The sequence below is a fragment of the Schizosaccharomyces osmophilus genome, chromosome 2 (assembly GCF_027921745.1).
Source record: "Schizosaccharomyces osmophilus chromosome 2, complete sequence".
NCBI classification, from domain to species: domain Eukaryota; kingdom Fungi; phylum Ascomycota; class Schizosaccharomycetes; order Schizosaccharomycetales; family Schizosaccharomycetaceae; genus Schizosaccharomyces; species Schizosaccharomyces osmophilus.
This window is the reverse complement of record NC_079239.1, coordinates 1,893,649-1,912,829: the sequence shown is the minus strand read 5'-3', so window position 1 is coordinate 1,912,829 and position 19,181 is coordinate 1,893,649. Positions and strand designations below refer to the sequence as shown.

At 39.3% G+C, this 19,181-nt stretch overlaps 10 protein-coding genes across 10 annotated transcripts; 6 read left to right on the top strand and 4 right to left on the bottom strand.

Annotated features, from left to right (window-relative positions):
- Positions 1–1,027: 1,027 nt before the first annotated feature.
- Positions 1,028–2,116, top strand: otg1 (alpha-1,3-galactosyltransferase Otg1; the record flags this gene model as incomplete). Its single annotated transcript, XM_056182159.1, has 1 exon — positions 1,028–2,116. The coding sequence occupies one exon, from the start codon at positions 1,028–1,030 to the stop codon at positions 2,114–2,116; it is 1,089 nt and encodes a 362-aa protein (XP_056038051.1).
- Positions 2,117–3,937: 1,821 nt separating this feature from the next.
- Positions 3,938–4,738, top strand: ecm31 (3-methyl-2-oxobutanoatehydroxymethyltransferase Ecm31; the record flags this gene model as incomplete). Its single annotated transcript, XM_056182158.1, has 1 exon — positions 3,938–4,738. The coding sequence occupies one exon, from the start codon at positions 3,938–3,940 to the stop codon at positions 4,736–4,738; it is 801 nt and encodes a 266-aa protein (XP_056038813.1).
- Positions 4,739–4,758: 20 nt separating this feature from the next.
- Positions 4,759–5,625, top strand: pan6 (pantoate-beta-alanine ligase; the record flags this gene model as incomplete). Its single annotated transcript, XM_056182157.1, has 1 exon — positions 4,759–5,625. One exon carries the CDS (start codon positions 4,759–4,761, stop codon positions 5,623–5,625), a length of 867 nt encoding a protein of 288 aa, XP_056037957.1.
- Positions 5,626–6,751: 1,126 nt separating this feature from the next.
- Positions 6,752–8,071, top strand: adh4 (alcohol dehydrogenase Adh4; the record flags this gene model as incomplete). The annotated part of the gene is made up of 1 exon (XM_056182156.1): positions 6,752–8,071. The coding sequence occupies one exon, from the start codon at positions 6,752–6,754 to the stop codon at positions 8,069–8,071; it is 1,320 nt and encodes a 439-aa protein (XP_056037959.1).
- A 524-nt stretch (positions 8,072–8,595) lies between these two features.
- On the top strand, positions 8,596–9,186 carry SOMG_03365 (FAD binding oxidoreductase, implicated in cellular detoxification; the record flags this gene model as incomplete). The annotated part of the gene is made up of 1 exon (XM_056182155.1): positions 8,596–9,186. One exon carries the CDS (start codon positions 8,596–8,598, stop codon positions 9,184–9,186), a length of 591 nt encoding a protein of 196 aa, XP_056038417.1.
- A 238-nt stretch (positions 9,187–9,424) lies between these two features.
- Positions 9,425–10,555, bottom strand: SOMG_03364 (NADPH dehydrogenase, (Old yellow enzyme) involved in small alpha,beta-unsaturated carbonyl compound; the record flags this gene model as incomplete). Its single annotated transcript, XM_056182154.1, has 1 exon — positions 9,425–10,555. The coding sequence occupies one exon, from the start codon at positions 10,553–10,555 to the stop codon at positions 9,425–9,427; it is 1,131 nt and encodes a 376-aa protein (XP_056038121.1).
- A 911-nt stretch (positions 10,556–11,466) lies between these two features.
- On the bottom strand, positions 11,467–12,132 carry SOMG_03363 (phosphoglycerate mutase/6-phosphofructo-2-kinase family; the record flags this gene model as incomplete). Its single annotated transcript, XM_056182153.1, has 1 exon — positions 11,467–12,132. The coding sequence occupies one exon, from the start codon at positions 12,130–12,132 to the stop codon at positions 11,467–11,469; it is 666 nt and encodes a 221-aa protein (XP_056038415.1).
- A 560-nt stretch (positions 12,133–12,692) lies between these two features.
- dgc1 (mitochondrial D-glutamate cyclase Dgc1) lies at positions 12,693–13,583 on the bottom strand (the record flags this gene model as incomplete). Its single annotated transcript, XM_056182152.1, has 1 exon — positions 12,693–13,583. The coding sequence occupies one exon, from the start codon at positions 13,581–13,583 to the stop codon at positions 12,693–12,695; it is 891 nt and encodes a 296-aa protein (XP_056038416.1).
- Positions 13,584–14,405: 822 nt separating this feature from the next.
- Positions 14,406–15,911, top strand: SOMG_03361 (carboxylic acid transmembrane transporter; the record flags this gene model as incomplete). The annotated part of the gene is made up of 1 exon (XM_056182151.1): positions 14,406–15,911. The coding sequence occupies one exon, from the start codon at positions 14,406–14,408 to the stop codon at positions 15,909–15,911; it is 1,506 nt and encodes a 501-aa protein (XP_056038413.1).
- Positions 15,912–16,269: 358 nt separating this feature from the next.
- Positions 16,270–18,042, bottom strand: SOMG_03360 (DNA-binding transcription factor, zf-fungal binuclear cluster type; the record flags this gene model as incomplete). The annotated part of the gene is made up of 1 exon (XM_056182150.1): positions 16,270–18,042. The coding sequence occupies one exon, from the start codon at positions 18,040–18,042 to the stop codon at positions 16,270–16,272; it is 1,773 nt and encodes a 590-aa protein (XP_056037507.1).
- Positions 18,043–19,181: the final 1,139 nt, after the last annotated feature.

The window sequence follows — 19,181 nt, the reverse complement described above, 5'->3', positions numbered from 1 at the left end:
CCATGCATCGCGTGCAATTGGATTCATGGAATCAGATGACTTAGCGGAGGGTTATGCCGAACATCCTTATTCCTTGTTATGGTGTCAGTAAGGATTATGACACCAAGTAGAGAACTTCTTTCTTTCTTCATTCCGTTTCAACGAGACGATATAAAGGGCCATCCAAAGACGTTTGGAGAGACTTGTTTTCAAACATTCACTAGTTAACGGGACGACGAAGATGTCGGAGTCGTCTAACTGAATTGGTTTGTACGAATGTTAGTAGGAGTGAAGTTGGAATGAAATTGAAAATGAATGATGAAAACTCTTTCCATCCTGGTAGTCTATTTTGTTCCATGGAACAGCCGCCATTCTTAATAATTGGAAGCTTGTTCCTTGCATAGGCAGTAGTTGAAATCAAATCTAACCTCATGAAACTGTGAAACTATGATGTCCATTAACAATATTCGCCCGCTAGAGTCCTTTGTCACTTCGGCATCTTTCCTACACACGTTGTCCGTGCAGTGCAGTCTTGGATCGGTTTCCTTCTAGACACATCTTTTATTTTAATTTTTATTTTAATTTTTTTTTTTTTGTTTTTATTTTTATTTTTGCCTACCGCGGTTCCGAGGTTGACTCTTTTTGTCGCGTTTTGTTTTTGTCCTTTGCATCATCCTAAAGCGAAATTTACTACAATATCATTCATATAAAGGGATGCATTCCTACTCTTTGTAGTTCACGCACGTGGATCGCTTAAGTGAAGCATTCCGCGACTCCCCAAACAACACTTTTTTTTTCCCTTTTCCTTTTCCTTTTTCTGGAGTAAAAGAATGTGCTATTAAAGTCAAATTATCTTATGATTGGTTTCTTTGGTTTCTTTGGTTTCAAGGTTTTTTCTCATTCCCTATAGAATTCTACTCTTTCATTTGTTTGTTTTCTTTTTGTCTTTCTTTTTTCATTTTTTTCTTGTTTTGAAATTTTTACTGAATCGTCCTTTTTTTCCTAATTGTAGTTTCAGTTTCAGTTTCATTGCTTTTCTCGCTTCAATATGGCTCTTTTTCAAAATGTTCGTTTTCCGCGTCGCCATTGGTCCATCCTTTTCGCAGCAATGCTCCTTTTTGGGATCTTTACGTTTACCTTCCACTTCCATTCTCGTCTTCTCTCACCAAGCGCCTTGCAAGCGTCCACTGTACATGCATCCAAAGAGCATCACGGCGACCCAAACAAATACACGTTTTTAGCATTACTCACCCCTCCGTCCTCTGAAAATGACCCCTATTTCAATGCCACTAGGGTTCTTGTTCATCGCTTAAAGCACCACCCCGTTACGAAAAGCAAGTATCCTATACACATCATGGTTCTCCGTGGAGTTGACGAATGGAAAATTCGTCGTCTAGAGGCCGATGGTGCTTCCGTCCTTCTCGTCGATCCAATCTCTCCATCCGACATTGTTGTCGACCTTGATTCCATGGACAATGACATTTCCGACCGCATTCGACACATGTTTACAAAGCTTCGTATTTTCGAGTTAACCCAGTTTGATAAACTCTGTGTCATTGATAGCGATATCCTGCCTCTAAAAAACATCGACGATATATTCGATGTTCCTTACCAAGGCAAACCACCCACTCCCATTCCATCCGAACAGCGCGAATACAAGGATCCAAAAGATGGATCGTCGCACTTTTTTTCGGAAGATTTTGCGGATTACGATACCAACATCGATGATTTCTATCCTTACCTTTTGGCTGCCGCTACCGACAGAGGAGAGCACCATATGATTCCACCCGAACCACTTGGATCCTTCAACGCTGGGATGATGCTCATCCGTCCCAGCCTTGCCCACTTTCAGCGCCTTTTGAAAATTGGCGCTTATCCCTATAAATACGAGAATGCTCATATGATGGAGCAAAGTTTGCTCAACGTTGCTTACGGGGAACATGGATGGTTTCCATGGACCCGCGTTGATCCTTATTATAATGGTGTCTGGTGTTCTCTTCCCGAACATCCCCACTTGAAAACTGCACACGGTAAGTTTTGGCAGTCTGATAGTACTGAATTTGCTTCTGTGTATCTTGCAGAATGGTACCGTGCATACGGTGAAATGCTCGCCTTTCACCAATATCAAACCATGTAGCTTCTTCTACCAGGCATCTTGTCATTCCTTTCCATTCCCCTTACGTTCGTATTGTTTATCTTTTCATTTCAACATACTACCAACTAGTTTGTTGATATTGTCTAGTTGCTAATCTTTCATTGTCTTTAATAGAACGTTAAATAAAACCTTTTATTAGCTGAAAATACTTTGCACAAAAAAGAGGTCGCATTCATAAAAGAGCACCAAACAATGCAAGCCCATACCTACTTGTAGCTTTCAACTTGTCCGCATAAATGTTTGAATTTCTTTTATCAACCCTTTTTGCGAATAATGTACATTTATATACATGCATCACCCTTCGTTTAATCAGATTTTCAAGGCGAGCTAAAGCTATAGCGAAATGGCAGACTTGCAAAAACACTTAAACAAAACATTACAGATTCAATCATGTCCTATAAATTTCTAAATGCTTTTCCTATTACCGATAAATCTATCATGATTTATTTTATCGGTGCAATTCCCTTAACCTACTGTCATGCTAACAGTACTTGAGTAAAGCATCCTTCTGGTTTTTAATCCAATCACGTTTGTTTGCCTTTTATTATGACTAGCATTGACTTTTGCTCTTAAAAAAGCCGTTTCGACCTAGCTCTGTGACTCGGATACAACTCGACTTTTGTAAGTATGAATATCTTTACCTATTCATCCTTCGCGGTTTCCGGTTCACTTCATCAAGCCCATTGGAGCTTCTCCTTTATAATGTAGAACTCAAAATGAGCTCCATACTGAAGGAATATATCCTGGAAGCCATTTCATCGGTTTATGTCACAGGATACAGCTACAACTGATCGTTAAGCATCCAGTTTCCAAACCAACCAGTCATATAAAATCTCTTTATAGTAAGACAAGTTCCGTTTGACTCAGGAATTCTTGACACCGAAGCATGAAAGCTCCTCGAGATGACTCAATGGACATGTATGAACCTTTCTATAGTTCCTTCGTCAGCAGGCAGCCTAGGTTTCTAACCCTCCTTAGCCTCCTTTGGGCTGTCCTTTTTTCTCAGGCGATAAAACAAATTTTGCTCAAATCTGTCTTTGTTTCCGTTAATGATTCTTTTTCCATGTCTAACTTCCCATTCTAAAATTGTCTGAGTTTACATAACATTCCACGGTTCCAATTTTTTTTTTTTTATTTATTTATTTTTTTCGAAAATTTGTTTCGCCAAAGATTTGTCCAACCGATTTGGTAACCATTCTACATGTCCGTTTACAAAGACAGATGTAAGACCCGGCTTTTACTCATCTTTGCTTCTAGAAATAGAGATTCTAATTCCGGAATTGCATGACCTCGATATTATTTTATTTTCTTTACAACTTGCAACTTTGGTGCAAGTAAACACCTAATGCACTCGTAATAAAGCTAGACTGAGTTCTCTTGTTGGTGAAGCCGATGCAAGAATTCAGAAACCGTTGGGTTTCTCCAAGTACTTTCTTTAAGCAATTTTCATGATACATGAATATTTTTTTTCAATTTTTTGGACTTCTTGAACAGCAGCCAAACTGACGCATTTCATACACTTTCATTATGACACCTAAAACAAAACAACCTTTTCTATAGCTTTTCAATTAGGAAATAATAGGTATTCTTCCCTTATGATACCGATTTTTGTAGGATTGTACTGTCTTCATTACCATACCCGAAAATTCCTTTTCTATCCCAATTTTGGTTATTCTTGACAAAAAAGAATTGTTTAAATAAATCTTATTATTTCCCTTTTTCTATACAAATAGAGACGACTGTTGACTGTTGAATTTCAAAGTTTGAGCTTATAATTCGCAATTTTTTGGAAATCCTTCAATCATGTTGACGAAACCAATTACTGCTTCTGTGCTTCGTCAGTGGAAGCTTACTAAAGAAAAATTTTCGTGTATTACTGCCTACGATGCCAGCTTTTCGAGGCTGTTTGAAGAACAGGGAATGCCGGTTATGTTAGTTGGAGATTCTCTAGGAATGGCTGCTCAAGGGCATACTTCAACAATACCCGTTTGCGTTTCTGATGTTGCATACCACACTAGAAGTGTTCGACGTGGTGCACCCAACAGCCTGGTTATGGCTGACATGCCATTCATGAGTTACAGCAACGCAGACGATGCATGCAAAAACGCAGCAACTCTCATGCGATCCGGAGCGAATATTGTTAAAGTAGAAGGAAGTGGCAGCTGGGTCTATGACACTATTCGAAAGTTGACTCAAAGATCCGTTCCGGTTTCCGGACACATTGGAATGACGCCTCAAGCTGTGAATATTTATGGAGGTTTCAAGGTTCAGGGAAGAAACGAAGCTGCCGCTAGTAAAATTTTGGAAGCTGCAAAACAGCTAGAGGAAGCTGGAGCTCAAATGATGGTGCTCGAATGCATTCCTGAGACATTGGGACAAAAAATTACAGAATCTGTTTCGATCCCGACGATTGGAATTGGAGCTGGTAAACATACAGACGGTCAAATCCTTGTCATGCACGATGCACTGGGCATTTCCAGTGGAAAAGTTCCTCGATTTGCTAAAAACTTCCTGAGCGGGACCGGCGACATACGAGCTGCCGTCCGACTATACATGCAGGAAGTGAAAGAAGGGCATTATCCAGCAAAAGAACATACTTATTAATACCAAGGTAAAATTATAAAATGATTATTGAAGGAAAAAAAGGGTTGGTTCGGGAACGAATCCAATTTTGGCGACAACAAGGAGAACGAATTGCATTTGTTCCAACAATGGGCAATTTGCATGAGGGTCATTTAACATTGGTGAAAAAGGCAAAGGAAATGGGAACAAAAGTGGTAGTTAGCATTTTCGTCAATCCTATGCAATTCAACAACCAAAACGACTTGAATGCTTATCCTCAAACGTTAAAAGAGGATAGCGAAAAACTAAAGGATTTGTGTGTCGATTTAGTATTTACGCCCACAGTGCAAGAGCTGTACCCGGCTGGTTCTGCAGGAATTACATTCGTGGAAACTCCAAAGTTATCGGAAATGCTGGAAGGTGCTAGTCGCCCAGGACATTTTCGTGGTGTTACGACGATTGTAAGCAAATTGTTCCATATAGTACAACCGGATATAGCATGCTTTGGCGAGAAAGATTTCCAGCAGTTGGCGATTCTACGAAAGATGGTAACGGATTTGGATTTTGGTATCGAGATCGTCGGCGTTCCGATTGTTCGTGGTGAGAATGGCTTGGCGTTGAGTTCTAGAAATGGCTATTTAACAGAAGAACAGCTCAAGATTGCTCCTAACCTGTATGAGGTATTATCTGGAGTGGTGAGGAAAGTAACTCAAGGCCATCGAGACTTTGCTACCTTGTTTCAGGATTGCGATACTGAATTGCGCAAACTTGGGTTTGTTCCTGACCAAATTGAAATTCGAGACGCCGATTCTCTAGAGTCTTGCAGCCATGAAACCAAGCGCATGGTTTTACTTGCGGCAGCTTGGTTGGGCAAGGCAAGATTAATTGATAATATCCAAATTAACTGCCATTATGATATACAAAAATAATGAATGCGAAAATTAAGTTTCAATTCATCTTGAATGTTGATACATTGGAAAGCATCAAGAAAGAAAAAGAACTTACAAATGATAAGCCAAAGAAAAATCTTTGATAGAAATTTAAAACAATGAAAAGAAAAGAATAAATCATTTTATATTTGTTACGGCTGGGTAAAAAAGCTTGTTTTTAGTACATACACAACACAAATCCTACCAAATGAATCAACACTATTGCAGGAACTGCTGTAGGGGAAAGTGAAACAAACACCTCACGAGTAACTAATTTTCATGAATGCATTCATGTCTACAGTCTTGTGCTCTTTCAATCCTTGCATTTCTTTTGTTTTTCTTTTTCTTTCAAACTTCCAAAATGGTTCGATAGGATTATATATATTAGCCTATCAAGGGTTTACAATCCCAACGAATGTTCAGAATGCGACGTAAGATGGGCAGAGAGAGCTTTTGAGATTATCTGTAGGAGGATCTTTGATGATCATCGTGGATTTCTGGATTTGCAACGAAATTTTTCAAACGTAGAAAGAAAGCGGATGGGTTTCTTCTAAGGACAAAAGCCTCCATGCACATATTCTTTCAACTATTATAAGTTAGAAAACCTATTTTTCATTGTGAAGGTACCAGCGTTCTTCTCCAATGCAAATGATTTTCGAAACACGCAGATCTTACTAATGATCGTCGAAACGCGGCGACGTCGATCTTATCTTAAGGCATTGATTGGACGTTACTCTGAGATCCGAGAAAATTTTAACGTTCGCTGATCATTCTCCACCAGTACGTCAAAGCAAATCATGGAGATTTAAATTTTTCTCCACGAAGCCCATCAATATCTTTAGCCATATACATTTCAGCTTGGAAAACCCACTTTGTCCTTGTATATCTGATTGGGTCTTTTTGAAATTTAGGACTTCCATTTAAAAGCAAGTTTGATTTATCAAAAGAAAGCGCATAAAGAAACAAAAGTGCAAGTTTTGTTGACGCGTTTTTCATAAACTTGGTTGATTGTCATTACTCTACGAGGTTCATCGCTCGAAAGAGACCAAGATTTTGAAATTTTATTTCAAAATTGAAATTTATTGTTTTTTTCTTTTCTTGAAGATCTAGGCTTAACTTATTGATCATGCTTATTCGTCGTTGGATTTCTCGTGTTCAACCCTCATTGAGTCGCAACATTCGCTCTATTCACTCTTTTTCTACGGCTATACCTTTGTCTTGGAAGACATGTCACTCTCAACTGAACAAAACATTTGCCACGGGTTTGGCGTATAATTCGTTTTCCACCAGCACTCATGCCAGATCTTCTCCAGTTAGTGCGTTCTACGTTCCTTCCTTCAACTTGTTTGGTAAAGGTAGTCTTGTCGAAGCTGCGAACCAAATCAAATTGAGCGGTTACAAAAAGGTCCTTATTGTAACTGACCCTGGCATCATTAAAATTGGCCTCTGCGATAGGGCCAAAGACCTTTTGGAAGAACGTGGATCCACTGTTTATATTTACAATGGCGTGCAACCCAATCCAACAGTCACCAATGTCATGGATGGCTTAAAGCTCATCAAAGAATTTGGCTGTGATTCTATTGTTTCCATTGGTGGCGGTTCGGCTCATGACTGCGCCAAGGGAATTGCCTTGCTTGCTACGAACGGCGGTGAAATCGCTGACTATGAAGGCGTTGATAAATCACTAAAGCCTCAATTGCCCTTGATTTCCGTCAACACCACCGCTGGAACTGCTAGTGAAATGACTCGCTTTGCTATTATCACCGAAGAAACTCGTCACATAAAGATGGCCATCATTGACAAGCACACTATGCCTGTTCTTTCCGTCAACGATCCTGAAACCATGTATGGACTTCCTCCTTCTTTGACCGCTGCCACTGGCATGGATGCTTTGACCCATGCTGTCGAGGCCTATGTTTCAACTGCTGCGAACCCCATTACCGATGCCTGTGCCCTCAAGTGTGTAGAACTCGTCGGTCAATATCTTAGACGCGCTGTTGTCAATGGCAAAGATCAAGAAGCTCGAGAAAAGATGGCCTATGCACAATTCCTCGGTGGTATGGCTTTCAATAATGCTTCTTTGGGTTACGTTCATGCTATGGCCCACCAACTTGGTGGATTTTATAATATTCCCCATGGTATATGCAATGCCATTTTGCTTCCTCATGTCCAGTTGTTTAATACAAAGGATGCTCGAGCAGCTTCTCGTTTGGGTGATGTTGCTCTTCAACTTGGTTGCCAAGATCACACAGCTCAGGCTGCTATAGAAAAAATTAAAGATATGAATGAGCAAGTAGGCATTAAGCCCTATCTCAGATTTTTGGGCATCTTAGAAAAGGACTTTGAAGAGCTTTCTAAGAATGCTGCCAAGGATGCTTGTGGTGCTACTAATCCTGTTCAACCTACTCTGGACGAAGTCAAGTCTATCTTTGCTGCTGCCTACTAAAACAAACTTTCTCTCATTTCCTATATCCAGGATATTTCGTTCCTTTCGTTAATTCGTCATATAATGTACATCTCTTTTTCTTCTTTCTCCTTCTCACTTTGTAGATATGTCGACTAGTAGTCTCTTTCTGTTATTCAACCTTCAGTGTATATACTGCATTTCCTACAATAGCAATGAAATCTTTATTCCATTCTCTATCGTCTCTATACTATTTTCTTTTATTCTTATATTTCTTCTGTTCTTGTGTAGTTTCTCAAATTACCACACCATATGTAGACTTAGACATTCGGCTTTTCCTTCTGAACGACTTGATCGCTTTCTGTTCAAGCATCCAAAACTAATTTAATTATTTTATACAAATAAAAACATGAAAAGTTCGTGATTGGTAATATCCACCAACATCTGCTGAATAAGCAATTTAGCGAAGGTGTCATCATTCTGCACTTATAAAAGCGCTGTTTCATAAAACCATCCTTCATCTACCATTGCATTTTACAGACCTTTTGGATTGCTTAAAAGGAACAATGGGATTGAAAATTTTGCTTGTTAACGGTTCTCACCCTTTTGGTCACAGCCAGGGCAAATTAAGCGAAACGCTTCAAGGTGTTGCCAATGAGACTTTGACGGGTTTAGGCCATACAGTTCATGAGACAATTGTTACCAAAGGCTATGTTATTGAAGAAGAGATTGAAAAGTTTGCTTCTTCTGACGTTGTCCTCTATCAATTTCCCGGATGGTGGATGGGTCTTCCCTGGCCTTTAAAGAAATACATTGACGAAGTCTTTACTGTAGGATTCGGAAAGCTCTTTGCAAGCGACGGCCGTTCTCGTACAAGTCCTACCAAGAACTATGGTAAAGGTGGTCTTTTGCATGGTAAATCTTACATGCTTTCCACTACCTGGAATGCTCCCTTTGAGGCCTTCCACGAGTTTGGAAATTTCTTTGATGGCCGTGGCGTCGACAATGTCTTGTACCCTGTTCATAAGGCTCACGAGTTTTTGGCAATGACCTCGTTACCTTCCTTCACGGCGAACGATGTCATTAAAAACCCTCAGGTAGAGTCTTATATATCCGCTTATAAGCTCCATTTACAAAAAGTTCTGCCTGCTTATTAGACGGAAAGGGTTTTGCTCATTAAATGATATTCCTGGGTCTTTTTGGAAAGATAGAATGTCCTTCCTTTGTGCGTTTTTAATGTCCATATCAACTCACATTCGCTGACTTTTACCCGCCAGCATCGAACAATGAATATCTTAATAAAGTTAGGATTGCATTTCTGAACAATCCTTATTCATGAATAGCATCCATAAGAAAATAAAGGGAGGACATTATGTTCTTCATGGCATGTATTTGTTATTTTCCCTCATTAGGTTGTCTTTCTTTCGTTGCAGTTAGATACTCTTGGCTAAATGGATAATCAATGTAGCCTAAAGTACTCTTAGGTGTGTAGAATTCAGAGCGCTTGTAAGGATTTAAAGGTAAATTATTGTGAACACGATATACCAAATCTGGGTTTGCAATATATTGTCTGCCAAAGGCTACTAATGTGCCTCGTTCGTCTGCGGCTTCCATGGCCGACTCGGGATCATAGCCACCAGCAGTAATAAATGGTCCTTTCCAATACTTTTGTAGGTAAAATGTATTTACTTCAGACTTTATCCTCTTATGACCACTCCAATATTGTCGGGGTTCAATCGCATGAATATAGGCCAGCTTTGGAAAACGCTTAGAAATCTCCTTCATTAAATATATATGAGTCTCCCTGGTGTCAGTTTGTAACGCCCAAGCCGAATACGGTGAGATCCTATATCCAACTCTTTCTTGTCCAATTTCTTGAGTAACGGCTTCCAAAACTTCCAAAGCAAATCGACACCGATTCTCAAGTGGTCCTCGATAATCTGGATCACATTGATCGCCTAAACCACCGAGGACGAATCGGTCTAGTAAAAACCCATTCGCTTGATGAAGCTCCACTCCATCTGCCTTTGCGACGTGGGTAGCTAAAGAAGCTGCATTGACAAAATCATGGATATATTCTTGTATATCTGTTTTGCTTACATACTTTTTCTTGTAAATGTTTATTCCTTGAACGGTATCGAAGGACTCGACACCAGCAGGTAAGCCAAGTGGATCCATAGGGCAGTCATTGTATGCGATCTCCTTTAATTTTTCTGGGTCTTCTCTATATTCATCCTTGATTTCTCCGGGTAAAGGCCAAAGCTGCATAAATAGATAAGATTTGTTTCGGTGGATAGCATTCGTGACAGGAATCCAAGCCTTTGCATGTTCTTCTGTGAAACACCTAGGGTTATTTGGGTATCCGCCAGACTTTTCTCCTGCGAATGTTGCATCTGAAATCATCAATGATCCTGGGATACATGACCTTTGAGTATAATATTCGGTCATCAATTTGGTAACGAATCCATCGTCAGTGGCTCGCAATCTAGTCATCGGAGCGTGTACAATTCTATGTCTTAGAAGCATATTTCCCACCTGTATTGCCCTAAACAATTTGCTTTTGGACATTTTACAGCGAAACAACTCGAAACCTATAGCTCCTTCAAATCCGCTGTGAAATTTTAATAGGCAAAGGTACAATGATTGCTGCAGCTATTCATACCAGAAATACATGATGGCGAAACTTGACTAAACTATGTGGCGGCTGTATGCTGTACGAACAAGTGTTTCGCGGAGGCTTCAACGTTCATTACTTTGAGTCGATTGCTAAAGAATGTTCGTCCGATATATTCATCCTTCTCATCGCATTGTCCTTTTTTCGGTACCAAGGGTCAGAAATTGAATCTTTGGTGAGCATCCAGGAAAGCATCTAAGAAATTGAAAAGGGACCATAAACTTCTTCTACTGAACTATTAAGAAAGGTATCTATTCCAAACAATCTCTCAATTCAGGAAGGGATGATTTCCGATGTTCCTTTTTGAAACTACATAAACAGTAAATAAATGACTTGGTAATTACGTTACTCATTATATGATATTCTCTTTGAAAAAACGATGGAAACCTTTCAGTTTTTGGGTTAGAAAAAGAGGAAATCAATTCATTGAAAGGTTTTCTTTCATTTTAAATTTTTAATGATCAGTTCTGTAAGATTTTGTTGGCCTTTTACTAGAAACAGGATTAGATTTATTTATTATATATTAAGGGAGTTCCAAATACCCTACATTCTTTGCCCAACAAAGGCTTAGTAGTTTTAGAAAATTCATTGATAAACTAATTTCATAAATTTATCCAATATCCCTTCATCGAAGAATAATGGAAGTAACTACAGCTCAATAGATGAGTATATCATATATTTTCTGCCTCATAATGCACGATTGCTTCTATAATGAAATAAAAAGGTCAATGGCGCAAAACATAAATTACTAGGCTTTTCCGACTTATTCGACGTCGTGAAGTTTGAATTCCTTGCCATCAGGTTTCAAAATATATTCACGAAATTCACAATTATCAAAAGTCATTTCAGGAGGTAAAAAGTTAATGTCAACACCTGGAGCCATTTTTTTCAACAAGAAGCGAATAAAAGCGCTATGGGTCACAACAGCAATACTTTTATGGGGAAGGGCAGACAAGTACTCCAAAGCAAACTTATGTCTGACGACGCTGATGTCGATGTCTTCAGCATAAATATCTTCTTTCTTTGGATAAATACCGTCATAACAGGCCTTGAGATCATACTGAGGGTACGCACGGGAGAGGTCTGGGATTTCCAAGCCAATATCACAAGGCAAACTGCCTACTTCTTCAAACAAAGGGTTGATATAAACAGGAATTTTATCGACGCCTTGTTTTGCAAGATACTGCTTCAAGCCGAGGTCCATGGTTTGTAGTGTACGGCGCATTGGAGAACAAACGATGGCATCAATTTGGACCTTTTTATCAGCCAACAGCTTGGATAATTCTTTCGATTGTTCGACTCCCAAGTCAGTCAAAACAGGATCACGGATTGAATGGTCTTCATCGGGACCTACATTGTGAAGTGCTTGTCCATGTCGGATTAAATACACAGTTTTTTCCTGTGCCAATGGCGTGTTTGAGGTAGGCATGGTCAATGTGGTATTATGAAGAGTGGAAATTCAATCAGTCAAGGTATGAGAAGTAACCACCTCACCACCCATAGAACTACTTTATTTCTGAACCGATTTCGCTAAATCACTTGTAAACGTCTTTTATTTTTAAACGATGTAATGGTGACACAATTGGAAGTAGTATGGAAGACAATCTACTAAGAGCAACCCAAGGAAAGAAAAGCAAAAGGAAGACGGTGACATGTAATGCATTAAAGAGTTACGACCTAAGTTTTCAACTAACTTTCGCAGGATTTAAGTGCAAGTGTTTTTTTTTTTTTTTTTTTTTTTTTTTTTTTTTTTTTTTTAGTCAGAGGACGATTGACGAAGAACATACAACGAATTATATTTTTTATTCTTATACATAGAGAGCAGAGGATGTATTGTACTTTTTTAAATTGAAAAGGGAGTGAAAGTGAGAATAAGAGAAAAATACTACTCCAGGAGACAGATGGAAGCGCAATCATTCCATATCCATAACAAAAACGCTCTTTCACCTAGAAAAAAAAAAAAAAAAAGATTTTTTGAGCGAGATTTTCTTAAAAACCGTGTTGCAAATCTGTGAGAAACATATAGCCAGGTTTATGAGAGTAAACAGGTTCTGTTAAATTCGACATCATGACAACGTTTTGAGGCGTGACTCCGCATCCCCAAAACACAGGAACTTCATCTTTCTGGAGTTGGACTGGGAAGCCATAGTCAGGCAGCATGACATTTTCGATGCCAAGTTGCTTTGCTCCATCCCAGCCCCAGGCAACCGGTTCTCCATGGCAGTTGGTATACGCGGCAGTGATACGGCGTACAAGAGGAATATCTTTTTCCTTATATGGACGCATTGAAACAACAAAGGTACCTGAAAACACTCCAGATGGACAAAGACGAAGATTTGTCTTGAACATGGGAGGAGGATTTCCGCTAGGGAGATGACGAGGGACTAAATTGGCAGCAACAAGAGCCGCTTCGAAGGAAAACGAGCAGCCGATTAAAAAACCAACATACGAGCTGTTCCATTGGCTTGAAATGCAAGTCAATTCCTTCGAGAACTTACCATCGATGTATTCACAGTAAAAGGGGATGTCTGTAGCCAAATTGGCATTGGCCGCTAAAGATGATGAAGAAAACTCGGTGGGATTACCAGCAGCTGTCTCTCCGAGCAACGGACATGGAACAGGGTTTCGAAGACACAGGTTACGAAAGTCATCAGCATATTTTGTCGGTAAGACTAGTAAATTAGCCTGGACGTAGCCATCAGCCCATCCAGTTGTGGAGACCGTGAATTGGCGATTTCGAATGAGTTTACGAATGTCATTGGGAGAAAATTGTGAACGCGTCTTGTAACTTGGAACATTTGTAGTATGGAAATTTTGTTTTTCGTTTTGTATAACGCTCAAACTTTGCTGAACAGAAGAAATGCCAAGAACCTCGTTCATAGTTTAGATGCAAAGATTTGACTCAAACACTTAAACCTTAATCAATGGTTACTAATTGGAACCAAAATCCTATATATTTAAAGTCGTCTTTACTAATCGTCCGAAAATCGTTTAGGAATCCAAAGCACGACAATTCTATTTTTAATATATATATATATTTCCTTCTTTTTAAAAAAAGTTCCGAAATTCAGAATTTACCACTTTTACCTTTGGATCTTTATAGCAGCGTTCCTTATCCACCACACACACTTCAGTTCAGCTCACCGTATTCCACAGGCTCACACAAAAAAAGCTCTCTTCAAAAGTACAATCTTTTATGCTTCCATTTCGTCCTTTTTCGTCTTTTAAATTCACAAGTTTCTCTCAAGATGGTGGTTTTTCTGACAAAGATCAATTCGTATCTGACTATCGGTGTTACCTCTGAAGTAACTGATAGTCTGCACACCATTGTCGGACATGGAGCTCCTGTTGATGAAATATAGAGGTGTGGGAAAAGCGTCAAGTAGCTTGGTATCTTGTGTGAGCCACCACATCGCATGAGGAGCTCATGATGCTTCATAAAGAAGAGTTGGAGCTTCTTGATATTGGAGTTATAAACCCTTAAAGAATACTTTGACTCAATATATAAGAATTGAAGTTCATAGCATTAAAGGAAAACAACTTTGGATCTTTAGGACTTTTGGATAATTTTTCCACAATTCAAGCATATCTTGTTTCGGCTTTTTTGGTACTTGTTTGTAACGAAAGTTGGAATTGATTGATTGATTGTTTATGTTTTCTGAAAAAGGAATAATCATACTATAGGATTGCTGCTTTGGAAAGATGGTCGATTCTGAGTCTGTAAAGTCTTCTTACCCGAAAAGTATAACGACCTCGGCTCAAGATGATAGGGGTAGCATGGAGAAAAAGCAAAGTGTACAGCAGAGAGTCGATAGTTTTGAGTCGGGAGAGGTAGAAACTGTCATTGACAAAAACATCGAAAAAAGTGCACTGAAAAAAATGGACCTTGTGATTTCACCCATCATTGGTTTTTTGTATTTAATGGCCTTTTTGGACCGCTCCAACATTGGCAACGCTTCTGTCGCTGGTATGAGCGACTCCTTAAAACTTTATAATGAACGGTTTAATGTTGCCATTAGTATCTTTTATGTCCTGTATATTCTTGTCGAAACACCCAGCGTCATTCTGGTAAAATACGTACGACCTTCTCGAATGCTTGCCTTTATTTCATTGGCATGGAGTATTGTGGTCCTAAGTTCTGGATTCGTTTCTAGTTATGGTGGTCTCATCATCACCCGTCTTATTCTCGGTTTGTTGGAGGGTTGCTTGTTTCCTGCCCTCAGTCTTTATTTGACCACTGTTTACTCGAGAGAAGAACAATGCCAACGTCTATCATATTTGTTTTGCGCATCTGGTTTAGCCGGCGCCTTTGGTGGCCTTTTTGCTTATGCTCTCGAACAGGTCCATGTGGGAAATATGGCTGGATGGCAATGGATATACATTGTGGAAGGCCTGATTTCTTTTATAGGTGTTCCACTTTCCCTCTTTTTGCTGCCGGACAATATAGAGAAATCGTGGTTCTTGAATCCGCAAGAAAGACAAGTTGCTCGTCTTCGCAACGAAGCGAATTTACGATATCTCGGCCAACAAAAGTTTGATTGGCAAGAAGTTCGTAAATCATTCAAAGATCCCAAGATTTATGTATCTGCTGTTAGTCAGTTTTGCGCAGATATGGTTTTGTATGGCTTTTCCTCCTTCTTACCAACCATTGTTAAAGATTTGGGATTCACGGGTCTTCAGTCAAATTACATGACAATCCCTGTCTATGTCTCCGGTGTCCTTGCCTTCCTTGTGGTTGCTTATGCCTCTGATCGTACAAAAATTCGTTCGCCCTTTTTAATCAGCGCTTCCCTCGTTTCAGCTGTCGGCTACGTTATCCTCATAGCAAGTAATTCGAATGCAGCCAAGTTTACAGCTTGTTTTATTGTCGCCATCGGTTGCTATATAGGTCCGGGAATGAATTTAGGTTGGCTCAATAACAATGTTGCAGGACATTACAAACGAGCAACCGCAATAGGAATTCAACAAACCATAGCCAATAGCTCCGGTATCATTGCCGGGCAAATTTATCAATCCAAAAGTGCTCCTCGATATATCCTGGGTCATTCCTTTACGCTGGGTTGCGTTTTGGTAGGATTAATCGGTTACATCGTCTTACTCTTTTCATTGAGATATGCTAATAATAAGCGTGACGAACGATGCGCTCGTGGTATGTTTGATCCCACCTTGACTGGTGATTATGCTGATGACTTTCGTTACTTTTTATAGACTATTGCTGAGTATTTTTCCGTGAATCCCTTTTTCTTGTTACGGATTGTTTCTTTCTCCTTCACTTAATTTCTTTGTCAGGACATTAGAATTCATTCTTTGCCCTTTTCCCTTTGTACAATAAATTATTCCTATCCCAATGTCGTCTAATAATGAATACAGATTTACTTTCGCGTATATTAGTTTTCCCAGAATTTATTGAACTACGTCTAATCATGCAAGTAGAAATCAGTCATTTCAAAAACAATTACAATGTTGTCATATTAATCGAGAAGAAAAAAAAAAAAAAAAAAAAGGAGTTAAAGCAAAGACAAATAAAACAAGTAGTATACAAGGATTAAAAAGACAAAACAGATCTTTACGACACAGGAAAAGTTTTTGATAGTAAAGCACCTGCTCCCCACCCTCCTTCAACATTTATTATCTTCACAAGAACTGAAGTCAGGTTCATAATATCATCAAATGTTTCCAAAGTTCTCATAGGCATTTGCCGACCGCTAAAGCAAAATGCTAATTGTTTTCGCAAGAAGGCTGTATTTGTATGACTAGAGAGTGTTTCGGATTGACAATCTTTAAAGAGATATAGGCCTTGAAGAAGCAATCGAAAGATAGCAAAATGAACGATTGGTATATCAAAGTTGGAATTTTGCAAGACAACTAATCCATGATCAAATGTCCAAAGAATTCCTTCTAATGCCAGACTTATGCTGTAAAAATCGGGAAAAGGAAAAAAATGAGCACTGTCATCTTTCAAGGAATTCTGAAAAAAGTGAACTGTACTTTTTAAATCGTAAAAGGACTTTGACAGAATCAGCAAAGGATCATGAAGATGTAAATAGGTTCGAATAAGATTCCATAAACTCATAAATAGAAGCAAAACCTTTTTGTTCTTAGTTGAGCATTCCATACTCATGCGTAAGTGTTGAAGCATAACCTCATAAACCTGTTTGGAAGATTTCGAAGCTTCAAAAACACATTCCTTTTTAGCATCGTTATGGATCAGTTCGTATACGGCACAAAGAAGAGCTGGGCCTGTAATTCTTGTTTCCTTGAAAACAATGGGTCCATGGGAGAGCTTCCTTAAGCAATTGTGGAAGGAAGGTGGAGTCTGCGTCCACTGTTCTTCTTCTAGGGAACTAGTAGAGTCCCAAAAAAGTTCATCAACAGGAAGAGGCATTCGAAGTTCTTGGAATGAGAGGGAAGGGTTCCGATTGAAGAAGGCAGCCAAAAGATACTCTAAGGTATATATACAATAGACAGTACGTTTTTTAGATTCGTATTCTATAAAAATAGAGGAAGAAGAATCTTTTGGAATAGGAGGAAGGGCTGTCCAGCCTTGTACTCGAACATCGTGAACCAGGTCACGAAGTAAAGCTTGACCAATGCTAGTAAACGAGGAAGTTTTTTCAAAGAGAGAGGAGATGCAAAGCAAGAAGCGAGTTTGGATAACCCAAAGATTTGTATTTTTTTGAGCGTCGTTTTGGAGGTAAATCTGTAGCAAGTGAAAGCCGCTGTCCCAAAACAAAAGGCCCAAGGTAGCGTCACTTTCAATGCCGGTGGAATAACACCCGATTAGGCTAATGGAACGAATAAAAGAGGCTGCAGCACCTTCGATGTGAAAAGAGGGTTGGTGTAACATGGGGAAAATGGGATGAAACCATTCGAAATAACTTTCGATATAATGAACAAGAAAGTCTGAAGGGATGAAGGGAAGAACCGTGAAATAGGGGCGTAGGGTAGGATGATACGTTTTTGGAAGATCAACGGCATCAAATGAAGGGAGGACAATCTCCAGGTTTTCGGGATCCTGCTCAGTGGTTTTGGTGGGAAGCGCTTCATGCGCAGGTTGAGGAGCAGAATTTGGAAGAACATCGGAATGGTGCCGCTGTATGTGTCGCTTGAGAAGATCTGTTCTTTTGCAAGCTTGATGGCAATATTTACAGTAGATATTTTTTGTATCATCATGAGAAAGTTTATGTCGAGTGAGATTTTCAAGGCGAGTAAAACGCTTTCCACAAGTATCGCAAATGAATGGCCGTTTATGTAAACCGTCTAAGTCTTGGCTGCTCTTTCGCTTGATACCTGCCCCATCATTAAAATCGGCATACTGAGTGGAAGAAGAAGAAGGCATGCTACAAGGCCGTAAGTTAGATATGAAGGAGAGGAAGAGTGAATAAATAAAAATGACAGAGACAAACAGCCAAAAAGGAAAAAAAGAAGCGATTGGTTCAGCGCAATCCAACTGGAAACCTAGAAAGAAGGAAATAAGCAAAGGATCCAGACATATACGACAAACATCGAAATGGCAGTACCGTGTTTGTACAAGGATCAACAGATGTTGTTTGATTTACATAAAAGTAAGTAGGAGCATTCAGGAGAAAATAGTTGGACGATTCTTAATTTTGTTGGTTTTACACAGAAAGAACATCAAGATAAGCCAATTGCTAAGCTAAGTCAAGCTCATCTTTTGATTCGTAACAGCTGGATAATTATGTTTGTGCGATCTTTGATACACATCATTGTTTTGATACTACAAAGCTCGATAAGCAAGACCAAACCGTGGATGGGAAAGCAATCAGTAGTAGGTAATAACGAGAAAGATAAGATGTTAAACCACTATTGTCATGAACGGTAGATCAAGTCAAAACAAGGAAAAGATCTCGCTACGGATTCTGTTGATTCAAATTTCATGGGCGACTTTCAAATAGATACATATCCAAACTTGGGTCAAAAACCAGGGCCCAACTAATCTATAGTTTCGCTCCTTTGACAGCTTCTTTTGTTTATGTTGGTTTGGTTCCTACAAAATATGATACCTCGCTATGGCCATGTATATTAAATACTGCTTTATCATTTGTATAACGAGCAATAGTCATCCACATCCATATCAATCTCATCCAAACGAGGTATCCATTATCGCGGAGCTGGCTAGGCTGAGGATCCTTGTAGGAAAGGAATAGGAGTAGTTAGCTCTACAGGGTATCGAAATTTTGAGGAAGAAGATTCAATAGCGAAATGCCAAAGATGCCGATCAGTGTTTTTTTGTTTTGTTTTCTCTATGAATGAATCTTCTTTTCGGTGTTCTTGTTGCGATGGATGGTTTTCCAACCACCAAAAGATCCAATCTTATCTAAAAAAAAAAACATCATGGTAAATGTTTTGATCTCTTGTTCGACAGTCTATCTGTCTGCCCGAAAAGTCGTTGGGTTCCTAGAACGTTCATGACGACGACGCTAATGATAATGATGATGATGATGGAAAGAAAACAAA